Below are 14,297 nucleotides of genomic sequence, written 5' to 3' on the forward strand. Positions count from 1 at the left end.
TTTGTCATTCTGACTAAAGCTTGGAAATCAGAGAACAGGGGCTTGTAGCAAGATATTTCTTAATGTCCTTTTCTGAAGTGTTCAGGAAATTATTTACTCTGTGTGACATCACAGCTCTATCTTCATTTTCTTGTATCTTCTAAGTTAGTGGGTCCCAACCCTGGCTATATGTAGGAATCATTTGGAGAGTTCTTTACAAATATAAATTTTTGGTTCCAGTTATAAACCTGCTGAGTTAGGCTCTCCCACAGTGAGGCCAAAAATCTGTATTCTTAACAGACTCTGCTGGTGATTCTTATGGAGTCAGTTCAGCACCAATTTAAAAATGACATTTGGAAACAACTGGTCTAAAGAACTGAAGAAGCCAGGTCAAAGACCCCACTCATTGAAGAATAAATAGTCTCAATTGGTGGATTAAATTTTCTTCCAACACTTTTATAATACAGAGAATCATTGGTTCTAAGAACCTAGATGGTCTATTGCAGATTTCTAGGACTGCCACATTAGGATAGGACTGCCAACTTATTCTGAAACCTTAACTGATAGGGAAGAGAGAAGAAACACTATGCATTGGCCCAAATTTTTAAAAAAAGACTGGAGCATCACCAATTTTCACCCTGTGAAGTTAAAAGCATGCATTTGTGCATATGGTTGTCCTATCATCTACTACACAAATGATTTACAGGAATTAAAACGAAAATCCAAGAAAAGTTTAAGTATCTGAGTAATTCCATCAATTAAAAATGCACTATCAGGCATGTTACAAACTTGTAGATTAGGACAGAGACTTTAATCTATTCCTAATGTTGTTTTATATGTGTATAGTATTCTCTTCCCAGAAATAAAAAGACTAGTTAGATATGGCATTTTCACTTCCACAGGGCTCATTTCCTCTGAAGGCAAGTGGTTAATTTCTGAAGAGTGTTCATATGGGTGATGTATAACTGTATCATTAGCATTCTCCTTCTTTGAGATCAAATAATATCACTAAGACTTTTAGCTCATTTTTTCTAAAGAAACTTTGTAATGTTTTTTAAAAGAATTGCTTTAGTATTTGTTGTGTGGGATGGAAAGATTTTGGAGACCTTGACTTCTAAATCAGTCTGAGAAAACAATTTCCACATGTCATGTTCTTTTGCTTTGTATGTAGTGAGAAGAAAGAACGAAGCAGTCTTTTCATACTCCTTTGAGTTTAAGATTTGAAAATTTACTTTCTATTTCCTTCAAAAGAGAAACGAGTCACATTAGGTTTTATCTTAAGAATAATGACTATTGTTTTAATAAAAATAACACATGCTCACTATTTTAAAAATTCAAGCAATACAGAAAAGTACAAAGAAGAGAGAAATTAACCTAAAATTATACCACCCAGGAAGAACCATAGCTCTCTATGTGCATATATAGAGAGAGAGATGGATGGGTGATGGAAGGATGGATGGATGGATGGATGGTTGGATGGATGGATGGCTGGGAAATCATTTCATACCCCCAGTCCCTGGAATAGTGTCTGGCTTATAGTAGGTACTCAATAAAAATACAGTAAATGAATGAATTGGATCAAATAATTGATTAAAATAAACGATGTGTTTTTCTGGAACAATACTGCCCAAATTGGAATCTCATTTCTATCACTTAATATGTGTTTGACCTTGAAAAAGACACTTAACATCTCTGCAACTCAGTTAACTCATCTTTAAAATGGGGATAATAATACTACTCACCTTCATCAATGACATTCTTCAGTGAAATTGGAGTGTGTGTGTGTGTGTGTGTGCATGCATGCATGCACATGCATGTACAGTGGTGGAAGATACAATGCCTACTAGTAGATTTGGTTTTGACTGCCATGAAACATGTTAAAGTGCCAGCAGTTTTACCTATCATTGCTTTTGCACCAGCAGTGAACATGCCAACACAGTGAAAATGGCAAATAAAGCTTTCGTATCATTATGAAAATAGTTTTGACTATACAGACCCCCTCATTTTGAGAACCACTTTTCAAACCACTTCTTGCCAAAATAAAATTTATAGCCAGAGTTATCAGGATATTAAGTCATCTTCTTTCTGTACAACTGCTTTTGGAAGTGGGTGACTCCTTTGTTTCTTTTTGTAGCCACTACTGTACATGAGGCTGAGCCCTTTATTTTGTTGTTGCTTGAACCCGTGGCTGTTATTTTTCTTCATGTTATTACTGGATGAAAGAGATTCTGTGATTGGACTACATTCCAACACCTTCATCCATAAGCATAGTTGGGTTTTTGAGTTAATTAAAAATAATCTCAAAAAAAAAAATCTCATTTTTTTACTCTTAAGGTTGGGGCTTCTCTTCCATTGAATAGGATTTTGGTCAGCTAAGGTTTAGTCAGGGGAGCAAAAGCACTATGTTAAGGGATAAGAGACTTATTTAGAACTGTGGTAAATCTAGGGAAGAGAAGAGTCTGGAAGAGAAGTTGGAGGGCCAGATGTGGAGTTACCAGTTAGTCAATTTAAGAAGCCACATATGTCTAGACCCAAAGTAGGGACACGAAGGGGGAATCTGTGTAGAGGTCTATGAAAACCTGTTGCCTGCGAATAAACCACAACCTCTGTGGAGCCATAGCCAAGCACCTAAGGGTGGATCTGAGCCACTGCCGGTCAACACTGCCAGGAGTTAGTAAGCAAAGCTAGATGTGGGGCAGGAGAGTGAGATGACATGGTGGCACCTGCCACGTATCTCTTCTTCTGTCTCTGTACCTGCCTGTGAAAATAGTTCCAGGCGGTTATGACCACTACCTTGTTCCTACCTTCCAAATATTAAGCAAGCCCTGTCTTGGCCAATTCTAACCTGGAAGCATACAAGGAAGGGAATTCTGGAGAATGGAGTCTGATGGCATGTACTGTCTTTTTTTAAGGTATAAATATTAGATTTGTCAAATGATTTTCTAGACAAGAAGTATAAAAAAAGTTTCCAGAGAATTTCGCCACTGTTTTGCAAAAAAAAAAATTTTGCAAAAAGTTAGGAGGAAATCCCATTAATTTAAATAACTCATGCTATCCACATAGGCTGTATAGAGTTGAATGATTCTTTTTTCAAAAGGATTAAAATTCTTAAAACTATAGTCACATAGAAGTCATCCTTAATTTGCTATAACCTAAGGACTGTTTGGTCCATATTCTTCAGATATTATTGTAATTGTAAAAATTTACAGTAATGTATTATTTTTATCATCAGGAAAAAGTTAGCTATAAATTATTATACACACATATATAATACACACATACACAAACCCCATATATATTCATATATGCAGGGTTCTACATGGTCTTTTAACTATATCTAGTGTTCAATAAATATTTCCTATGATTGAAGATTTAAATTAGAACTATATAAGCATCATGAAACTCTTCTTACAGGTTTCTTTCTAAACAGTGGTTTATAATCTTCTTCACTTTCTTTCTTGCTATTTTATTTTCCCACCACAGACATTTTCATTGTACAGAATGTATGGTGGCTTAGGTTTAATATATTTTGAAAGCATAAAAAATGTTCCATCAGCAACAATGTCCTATTGGTAAAAAAGGGGAGGGGTCTTTGAAGGGGCTTGGATCCATAATTTTGGGAGCAAGTTTTTAAAGGAAATTTTTATATTTCAATTTCTTTCAGAAGAGCAACCCTGCTTAGATATTTTTCAAGGAACAAAGTGCTTTCTTTGAGGCTAACTTTGCCAAAACAGAGTCAAAGAATATTGAAATGGAAGAAATGAGAGATACTTTGCAGGTCATCTGCCTGACCCACTCTTTATATAGATAATGAAATAAAAGTCTAGAGTGAATATACTACTTGTCTAGGGTCACACGGCTATTTATTTAGTGGCAGAACAAGTGTTGTAGTTCAGGGTCTCCTGAGTATCAGTCAAATGTTCTTTAAAACAAAACTATTGAGGAACATTTTACATATTATATAACTCTCTCATTTCAAGTGTACAATTCAATGATTTCTAGTAAATCTGTTTTAGAACATTTTCATCACACCAATTAGATCCCATGTACCCATTTATTACTTCTTAAAATTATTTAAAAATTTTTATTTATTTGGCTGTGCCAGGTCTTAGTTGTGGCAGGCGGGATCTTTGTTGCCGTGTGTGGGATCTTTTAGTTGTGGCATGCAGGATCCAGTTCCCCAACCAGGGATCGAACCCTGGCCCCCTGCATTGGGAGTGCGGAGTCTTAACCACTGGGCCACCAGGGAAGTCCCTACCCATTTACTCTTAATCCATCACCATCACCTGTCCCAGGATACCCCTAAACTACTATCTCCATAGATTTGTGTTCTTTTGATTTTATCTTTTTCTTATATTATGCTGTCAATAAAAACATTTTGTCTTCTGTACTTTTATAAATACCATCAACATGAATTTTAACACCTTTTCTGAAGTATAGTAATCTTACCAAAAACACTGTATTTATCCTTTGAAACTGTCTTACAAATGAAAATATACATTCATTCCTGAGCTAATTCAGGTTCATGAAGTATGAGAAAAAATATTTGTGCAACAATTTTTAGTAGGGTATCCCTAACTGGTACAACACTCAATTGAATGGGTGTTTATCATTTAGATGAGAAAAACTATTTCACTTCTTAGGATTCATTTATTCCTGATAAAATTGTATATTCCAAATAGAAACAATGCATGCTTTCTTTCAAGTTACAGTTTATTCTCTATTTTGTTATAAAACAGAAAGAATTAGTTTCTTCTGGAAATAAAGAAGAAATTTATTTATTCTTTATTTCCATTTATTTCACATGGAAATAAATTTGGATACATATCAGATCTAAACTGAAATGTCATTGTTAGAGTTACAAGAGATTTAGTTTCTATTAGATCAGAGAATAGAAAACCTATCCAATAATCCCAAGAGCTCCAATTTTACACACTTAAATTCAAAATTCCCACAGGGGACTTCCTGGTGGCGCAGTGGTTAAGAATCTGCCTGCCAATGTAGGGGACACGGGTTCAAGCCCTGGTCCAGGAAGATCCCACATGCCCCGCAGCAACTAAGCCCATGAGCCACAACTGCTGAGCCTGCGTGCCACAACTACTGAAGCCCACGTGCCTAGAGCCCATGCTCCGCAACAAGAGAAGCCACTGCAATGAGAAGCCAGCGCACCGCAATGAAGAGTAACCCCCGCTCACTGCAAAAGCCCGCACAATGAAGACCCAACACAGCCAAAAATAAATAAATTTAAAAAAAAATTCCTATAGGATTTCTTATAGCCTGTGCTGATTGTGCTCATGGGCTCAGATAAAGCCCAAAAGTATGAATTGAAAATATGAGAATACCAATTTCCATAAATAAAAAATAGAGCAATTTAAATGCAATGATATATTCATTTCAGAAGCTTATGTTTTGGTTGTAAGATCAACGTAAAATGAAGATTCATGCTGAAACTTGATCATTTTTCATCAGGATGGCTCATCATTTGAAATATGTGTCATTTGAATAAAATATTAGAATATATTAAAGGCATGTGAAAAGATATGAGTTTGTTTCCCATCCTATTCATCTATAAATGAGCTTTGGAGGCGCTTTCTATTATTCTGTCAACTGATATTGAATTCTCTCTACTTTTCCAAACTGCTAACACTATAAAATAACAAAATCTATTCACCTGTGAAATCATGTAATTTTAGAACTGTAAGGAGCCTTACAGATTGTATGTCCTTTGTTACTTAATGTGTGGTCCATGGACAAGCAGCCTCAGCATCATCTGAGAAATTTTATTAAGTGCAGAATCTCAGACCACCACAGACCTACTGAATCAAAATCTGCATTTGCACAGAGCAAAAGTTTTTAATTTTGATGAAGTCTAATTTATTAATTTTCCTATTATGAATCATGCTTTTGGTACCAAGTCTAAGAACTCTTTGTCTAGCCTTAGGTCTCAAAGATTTTCACCTATGTTTTTATTAAAATTTTTATAGTTTTACATCTTACATTTAAGTCTGTGATCCATTTTGAGTCAATTTTTGAATAAAGTATGAAACTTAGTTCTAGGTTAATTTTTTTGCCTATGGATGTCAATTGCTCCTGCATCATTTGCTGAAAAGCCTATTGAATTGGTTTTGCACCTTTGTCAAAAAGCAGTTGGGTGTATTTGTGTGGGTCTACTACTTCCCGGTTCTCTATTCTATTCCATTGACCTATGTGTATATCCCTCCACCAATAACACAGTCTTGGTTTTTGTAGCTATATTGAAGTTAGGTAGATTGATTACTCCCACTATATTCATTTTTTTTCAAAATAACTTCACACTTCTGTTCATTTGTCTTTTCATATTAATTTTAGAATAAACATGTCTGTATCTGTAAAAAAATCTTGATGGAATTTTATTGGGAAGTGCATTAAATCTATATATCTATTTGGGGAAAACTGACATTTTTACTATAATGAGTCTTTCAGTCCATGTACATGTTATGTCTCTCCTTTTATTTAGAACTTCTTTGATTTCTTTCATGAGTCATGTAGTTTCCAGCATGTAAGTTCTACATAGGTTTTGTTAGACTAACATGTATTTCACTTTTTTGAGGAATTGTAAATAGTACTGTAATTACCAATTTTCACATCCATACTTTCATTTGCTAGTATACAGAAATAGAAATGATTTTTATGTTTAACTTGCAGGCAACCTTGATTAGCTCATTTATTAGTTCTAGGAGTTTTTGTAGATTCCTTGGGGTTTTCTGCTTAAACCAATCTAAGTGATCTAAGTACTGACAGTTTTAGTTCTTCCTCTTCTTGACTTATTGCACTGGCTGGAACTTCCAGCACTATGTTGAACAGAAGTGGTAGGAACTGACATCCTTGCCTTATCCCTGCTCTTAAGAGAAAGGAGTCTCTTACCATTAAGTGTAACATTAGCTGTAGGGTTTTTATAGATGCTCTTTATCAAGGAAAAGAACTTACTCTTGATCTTACTTTTCTTTTATCATGAATGGATGTTGAATTTTGTCAAATAGTTTTTCTGTATCAATTCATATAATCATGTGATTTTTCTTCTTTAGCCTATTAATATGGTGGGTCACATCAACCTATTCTGGAATATGGAAACTAGCCTTGCATCTGGAATAAACCCCACTTAATCATGAAGTTTAATTCTTTTTATTGACTGCTTAATGCCACTTGCTAATATTTGTTAAGAATGTTTGCATTTATATTAATGAGTTATAGCTCTCTGTAGTTTTCTTTTTTGGATTATCTCTGTTTAGTTTTAGTATCAGGGCAAAATTTTAAATCATTATAAAATGACTAGGAGATGAAGATTGTTAAAGTAACATTAAATCATCAACATCCTCCTAAGCTCCTTATCTCAACTACTAGTACTAGACACTAGCAATAGAATCTCAAAAGCATCGTGGTTTCCTGTCTCTTACCTCCCCAAAATAGCTAATAGTTATGGAGCACTTACTTTGTGTGAGGCACTCAACTAATCATTTTACATTCATTAACTCATTTATTCTTCATATTTTGCAAATGAAACAACTGAGGCTTGAGAGGTAAGGATTACAAAGACAGTGACTCAACCGAGTTCAAAGACAGGTATACACGGCTCCATAGCCATATTTCACCAGGACCCTCCACAATCTCAAGAGTTTTGCCTATGCAATTCCCCTATAGTCCATCCCACATATGTGTTTCTACTATCAGTACTGAAGTTCAGATTCCCTTTTCTTTTGTACACAATGATTTTTAAAACTACCTAATTGGTCTCCCTACCACCACACTCATCTTTCCCAATCTGTATTTCACAGGCTACCCAATTATCATGTTAGACCAGAAGAGGCATAGCAGAAAGCATATGGAATCTGAGATGAGTATATATCACAAATCAAAACTTAACTTCCTGTGTAACCTAAGCAAGTTAATTAACCTCTTCACACCTCAATTTATCTATAAAATGAAAATAATTTTACCTTCCTTATGGAGTATTATATTAAATTAGATTTCACATGTAAAGTGCCAAGATGAAGCGCCTGTACATAGTAGACCTTCCATATATCTTAATTTCCTTCCTTTCGATAAACAAAAATAGGTGGTTCCTGCTTGCCTATGGGATACAATCAGAACTTGTTATCCTGGTGGACAGGGCTCTTGGCCCTGGGCCCAAACTCTGTTGTCAGTCTCATTTCCCTCTACTATGTCATTTCCCCAAAATTCCAATTGCCTTTGTTCTTACTGTTCCCTCATCCTGGATTACATTTTTCCTACTTTTCTGCCAACTGAAGTTATCTTTTAGGACCCTATTTAGAAACCATTTTCTTTTTTTCAGTTTGGAATATGGCATTTGACTTTATTCTTGACAACGTTCAGGTGGTTTTACAACAATCTTGTGGAAGCACATTAAAGTTACCTAAATATTACCAGGGAGCCTGGTGCTCTTCACTTGCTGTGCCATAAGTGCTTGTGAGATATTTGAAAGTGCATTATAGTAATGCTCTGAGTTTTCTAATTTTAAATGTCTTTTTCAGCCAAGTGTTTTGTACATATATTTTCAGTAAGTGCCAAATATGTCAGTATTGCATGTAAATAATTGTTGTGGGGTTTTTGTTTTGTTTTGTTTGTTTGGTTGGTTGGTTTTTTGGCTGCACCGAGTGGCTTGCAGGATCTTAGTTCCCCAACCAGGGATTGAGCCTGGGCCCACAGCAGTGAAAGCACCGAGTCCTAACCACTTGACCACCAAGTAATTCCTTTTTTTTTCTTCTTATAATTGTGTTAATTCTTTTACTGTATCATAGATTCTATTTACAAAATGTTTGTTTATAAAGTTTTATGGATTTTTACAGTCAAGTATAGAAACGCTTTTCTTTTTCTTTTTCTTTTTTTTTTTTGCAGTACGCGGGCCTATCACTGTTGTGGCCTCTCCCGTTGCGGAGCACAGGCTCTGTACGCGCAGGCTCAGCGGCCATGGCTCATGGGCCCAGCTGCTCCGCGGCATGTGGGATCCTCCTGGACCGGGGCATGAACCCGTGTCCCCCGCATCGGCAGGCGGACTCCCAACCACTGCGCCACCAGGGAAGCCCTAGAAACCCTTTTCTTAAAGATCTTCTCTAAAGACTCCCTTCACTACCTAAAGTGAATAAATCCCCCTTCTCCCTTGTTCCCACATGACACCGCAGGTTCCAGCTGGATTAGGAGAGTGAGGTGTTATTCATGTTTTATTCCCTAACACTACGCCTTGAAGTAGCAAAACGGCTAAAAACAGAGGGCTTAAGACAGATAATCCTGGATTTGGATTTGACTGCCATTTACTAACTGGAGTTACCTCCCTGTGACTCAATTATGTACTCTATAAAATTGGGGTGACGAGTGTCTCTATTTAATAAGGTTGATGTGAAAATTAAATAAGAAAATGTATATAAAGTACTTTAGTAAGAAGTCTGATATATGGGCTGTGTTCAGCAGATCAGTAAATATTTGTTATGATGAATATCAATCCTAAATCTGTCACTCAGTTGTGAGACTTTTCATCACTAACAAGGCAAATCTTAATTTATAGCTCAAAGGTCTGTGAGAATTAAATGGGAAATGTGTTAAAATACCTAACATTTTCCATGCCACATAATAGGACCTTTATAGAGGCCCTTATTTTCTTATTCTTACTCTTTTCTTTAAGCAATTCATGTGTGTGCTTCTTTTTGGTTTACTAAAGATTTAAATGAAGTAGACAGGATGACACAAGGAATATTTGGGGACTTGAATATATGAAAATATAGTAATCACACAGTTTTAAATAAAATTCCAAAAGTAAATTATTAAAAGTCTAGTTTAGGGTTTCCCTGGTGGCGCAGTGGTTGAGAGTCCGCCTGCCGATGCAGGGGACACAGGTTCGTGCCCCAGTCCGGGAAGATCCCACATGCCGCGGAGCGGCTAGGCCTGTGAGCCATGGCCGCTGAGCCTGCGCGTCCGGAGCCTGTGCTCCGCAGCGGGAGAGGCCACAACAGTGAGAGGCCCGCGTAACGCAAAAAAAAAAAAGTCTAGTTTATTGTTTTTCTTACAAAGTTCTTACTCTCCCTGCTATTTTTTTGTGTCCCTATCTCTTCTCCTCCAAGCTCTCTTAGATGGTCTGCTTGACTTAATTCCTCAATGTCTGTACTTTTTGATGCCTGAAAGTCACCTAAATAACATAAAGATCATCTATATGATTTTAATTTAGATTAAAATTGTCAGTCACTTGGATTATTCATGAGTTAGTGATAGAATTCTAGCTTCCTGGACAGAAAACCCATGATCCACCATCCCTGGCTAAAGCAGATTTCTTTCAAAGTAACAACATAGTGCAGTGGGAAGAGCATTTAACTGGGAGTTAAGACACCTGAGTCCTGGTACCAGTCCTCCTACTATTACCTGTGTGACCCTGGGCAGGTAGTTTCACCTCTCTGGCTGTCAGTTCTCCCTTTATAAAATGGTCTCTGGTGAGTCCTATGATCCTACATGCTGTAATACATCTTCCATAAATTGAATGATTCAGATAATCAACAGAAACTTCAACTGTTAGGAGAGATATTTTGGAGCAACTCCCTTATATTATAATTTCACCCTGATTTCACTTAGAGGCTTATAGTGAAGAAACAAAAAGTTCATTATGCTCAAGGTCAGTTAGTCTGAATCAATTATCACAGCAGATTATTTGTGCTAATGTGTTTCCATGGCATGATCTCTCCTCCTGAAGCATTTCTGAGGTTTTGAAAACTGCTTTTCATTTTCAAATAAAAATGCTCCCAGCCACCTACACTCAGGAATACAGCAATAATGGATTGGCACTATTCCTGACAGCATATGCTAATTCATAGGCTTTTAAATGGAAAGAAAGCAGAGACTACGAAATGAGTAGTTTTATGTTCTCTGAATCTACCACTTTTTATCATGCAATAAACTTTCACATACAATTCAGTCCCTCAATATCCTATTTTATTTTCAAAAAATAATATGTTCCGGGCTTCCCTGGTGGCACAGTGGTTGAGAGTCCGCCTGCCGATGCAGGGGACGCAGGTTCATGCCCCGGTCCGGGAAGATCCCACATGCCGCGGAGCGGCTGGGCCCATGAGCCATGGCTGCTGAGCTTGCGTGTCCGGAGCCTGTGCTCTGCAACGGGAGAGGCCACAACAGTGAGAGGCCCGCATACCGCAAAAAAAAAAAAAAAAAAAAAAAAAAGAATATGTTCCAATATGACCTTCTGATGCACTTGTGACTATCATCAGGTATTATATAGGGCTGTTAAAATAAAAATAGATAAATTTTAAACAATAATACAGGTATCCCCTGCTTTTCGAAAATTCACTTTTATTCCACTTTGCTTTTACGAAAGACCTACATTAGAACCAGTTTTCACTAACTGAAGGAAATCCAAAGAGGATTTTTGCTTTAAATAAGAAAGGCAAAAAGTGAAAATAACATTCAGTTTTTGTTTTGCAACAAGCCTTTATAGAAGCAGCGCACACCCAGAGCTGCGAGAACTGCAGCACTCAGCTCCTTCTCTGGAAAATATACTCAGCATCTCGGCATCAAGCCACCATAGCTTTGAACTGTGTCTATGAGCATCTGTGCTTTATCTCAATTAATTTTGTGCATCTGTTGGCAAGATGTGTCCTAGGGTAATTGCTTCTTCACTTTATGCCATTTCAGCTTATGTAAATTTTCACCAGAACAGTCTACTTTCAGATAGCAAGGGAAACCTGTATTTTTAAAAATTGATCTTACGGGCTTCCCTGGTGGTGCAGTGGTTGGGAGTCCAGCTGCCGATGCAGGGGACGCGGGTTCGTGCCCCGGTCCGGGAGGATCCCACATGCCGCGGAGTGGCTGGGCCCGTGAGCCATGGCTGTTGAGCCTGCGCGTCCGGAGCCTGTGCTCCGCAACAGGTGAGGCTGCAATGGTGAGAGGCCCGTGTACCACAAAAAAAAAAAAAAAAAAAATTTCCCTAAGTAGATGAGAATACAAACTGTTCTTTAATGTGGGACCCTGGTCCTAGGCTTTCTCTAGCTACTCTTAGGTCCAGATACAAAATGCCCATGGAAAATAGGGTGACCAACTGTCCTGGTTTCCCTGGGACTGAGAGGCTTCCTGGGATGCAGGAATTTCAGTGCTGGGACGGTCACAGGCAAACTGGGAAGGGTGATCATCCTAAATTGGCAAAACATTAAGAGCCCCCACGCCCATTCCCCTGGTGGAAAGACACATTTAAGCCAATCCGGTGAGTGATTCCAGGCTTTACAGATGGTGGGCACACGTATAAGAAGTGTCTGTTAACCACCCCTCCCCTCACCTTCTGTTTCTGGGCTACAGCATTTCTTTAGTTACAGCAATGCATCTTGAATCTCACCACGCAACAGAATCACCTAGAGGGCTTGTTAAAATACAGGCTGCTGAACTCCACCCCTAGCGTTTCTAATTCGGTAGGCCTGGGGTAGGACTCAAAAATCGCATTTCTCATACGTTACCAGGTGATGCAGATAATGCTGGTCTGGGGATCTAGCTTTTAGTACCACTGCTCTAAGGTTGGCATATTACTGTCTTCTTCTGAAACTAACATGTAATCCAAAAGAATCAACTGAAAGTATGAAGGCATGAATCAACAATATAAAGTACAGACTATCATAAGAATTAGTCTTCATTTCTTAAGCAGTCCTCAGTGGTGAGTACAATTTAAAAACAAAATTTTAGTACTTCTAAATATAATGTAAAAGTTTTGCAGGGATGTGAGGGCATTCCCTATCACTGGGTTTACTTTAATGACTGTGATTTCTCTGTGGAAAAGTAAGCACACTGTACCACACAGTTCTGGTGACATTTGGTTCCTCTTCTGTGTGCTCAAACCTACAGTCGAAATATTCTTTGTATTTAATTTGAGCCATAGTTTCACAGGTGTCACTCTCTCTGGCATACTAAACAGGAAAAAAAAGTGCATTTTGATAACACATTCTGCATTTCTTTCAACCTATATGAAAGCTTTTTAATGTAACTGAACATGTTACAAAAATATAAAAACAATTCCAGAGTGTAAATATGCATTCGATTTTATGCCCATATTCTGCCCATCTCCTGCTGGCTACAGTACACAAATTTTACCTTAAACTGTGGAAATATGTCCCTTTATCATCAAAGATAGGTTTCTGACTGCCCTCATTTAGATGTAGTATTTGACCTAGGAGAAACTAAGCTACAGAGCTTTGATGACAGAATTTCAATCCCATATCTGTAAAAGGTTTCTATGGAATTGGGTTTGAAATAAAGAAACTTTACCATTTTGATGAATAAAATGAATTACTAAATGGTCCAATCTCAGACACCAGGTTTCAATAATAACCATTTTGTTTTTGTCCCCAGCGTTCCGGTGGTGCCCTGGCCATTCCCCTATGTGCATTCCAGGGGACCGTGTCTCTCCAAGCCCCAACCGGGAAAACCCTATCTCTTTCTACCTATGAGGTGAGCACAGAAGGACAAAAAATTACCCCAGCCTCTAAGAAAATAGAAGTCTATCGATCCAAAAGTGTTGGCCATGAACCAAACTCAGAAGATTCTCCCTCCACATTTGCGGACACCAGCGTGAAAATACACTTGGAGGTTCTTGAAATTTGTGATAATGAAGAGGCCTTGGACACGGTGTCAATTATTAGCAACATCAGCCAGTCCTCCACACAGATCAGATCTCCTTCCCTACGCTACTCACGGAAAGAAAACAGATTTGTTTCATGTGATTTAGGGGAAACAGCCTCATATTCTCTCTTTTTACCCACAAGTAATCCTGATGGTGATATCAACATCTCCATTCCAGACACTGTTGAAGCACACAGGCAGAACAGTAAAAGGCAGAGCCAAGAGAGGGACGGCTACCAGGAGGAAATCCAGTTGTTAAATAAAGCTTATAGGAGAAGAGAAGAAGAAAGCAAGGATAACTAGCGATCATTTGGCCTAATAAAGGCAAGAATGGCTCTGCAACTTCAAACTACTAAACTAACACCTTTGTTCTGAGGCTATTTGATTTCCTTATTTTTTTTTTTTCTTTGTGGTACGCCGGCCTCTCACTGTTGTGGCCTCTCCCGTTGCGGAGCACAGGCTCCGGACGCGCAGGCCCAGCGGCCATGGCTCACAGGCGCAGCCGCTCTGTGGCATGTGGGATCTTCCCGGACCGGGGCACGAACCCGTGTCCCCCGCATCGGCAGGCGGACTCTCAACCACTGCGCCACCAGGGAAACCCTGATTTCCTTTTTTTATTTGTTGGTTTACATAAGCTTTACAGACTTAATAGTTAATTATTTTTAGTG

The 14,297-nt window shown here is 38.0% G+C and overlaps 1 protein-coding gene across 1 annotated transcript in view; it reads left to right on the forward strand.

Moving 5' to 3' along the window:
* GPR149 (G protein-coupled receptor 149) overlaps positions 1-13,932 on the forward strand; it is a 70,635-nt gene extending 56,703 nt beyond the window's left edge. The window contains exon 4 of the mRNA XM_019934131.1: positions 13,360-13,932. Within this exon, the coding sequence (XP_019789690.1) occupies positions 13,360-13,932 (573 nt within the window). The remainder of the gene's footprint in view (positions 1-13,359) is intronic.
* Positions 13,933-14,297: the final 365 nt, after the last annotated feature.

This window comes from Tursiops truncatus, chromosome 4 (genome assembly GCF_011762595.2).
Source record: "Tursiops truncatus isolate mTurTru1 chromosome 4, mTurTru1.mat.Y, whole genome shotgun sequence".
NCBI classification, from domain to species: Eukaryota; Metazoa; Chordata; class Mammalia; order Artiodactyla; family Delphinidae; genus Tursiops; species Tursiops truncatus.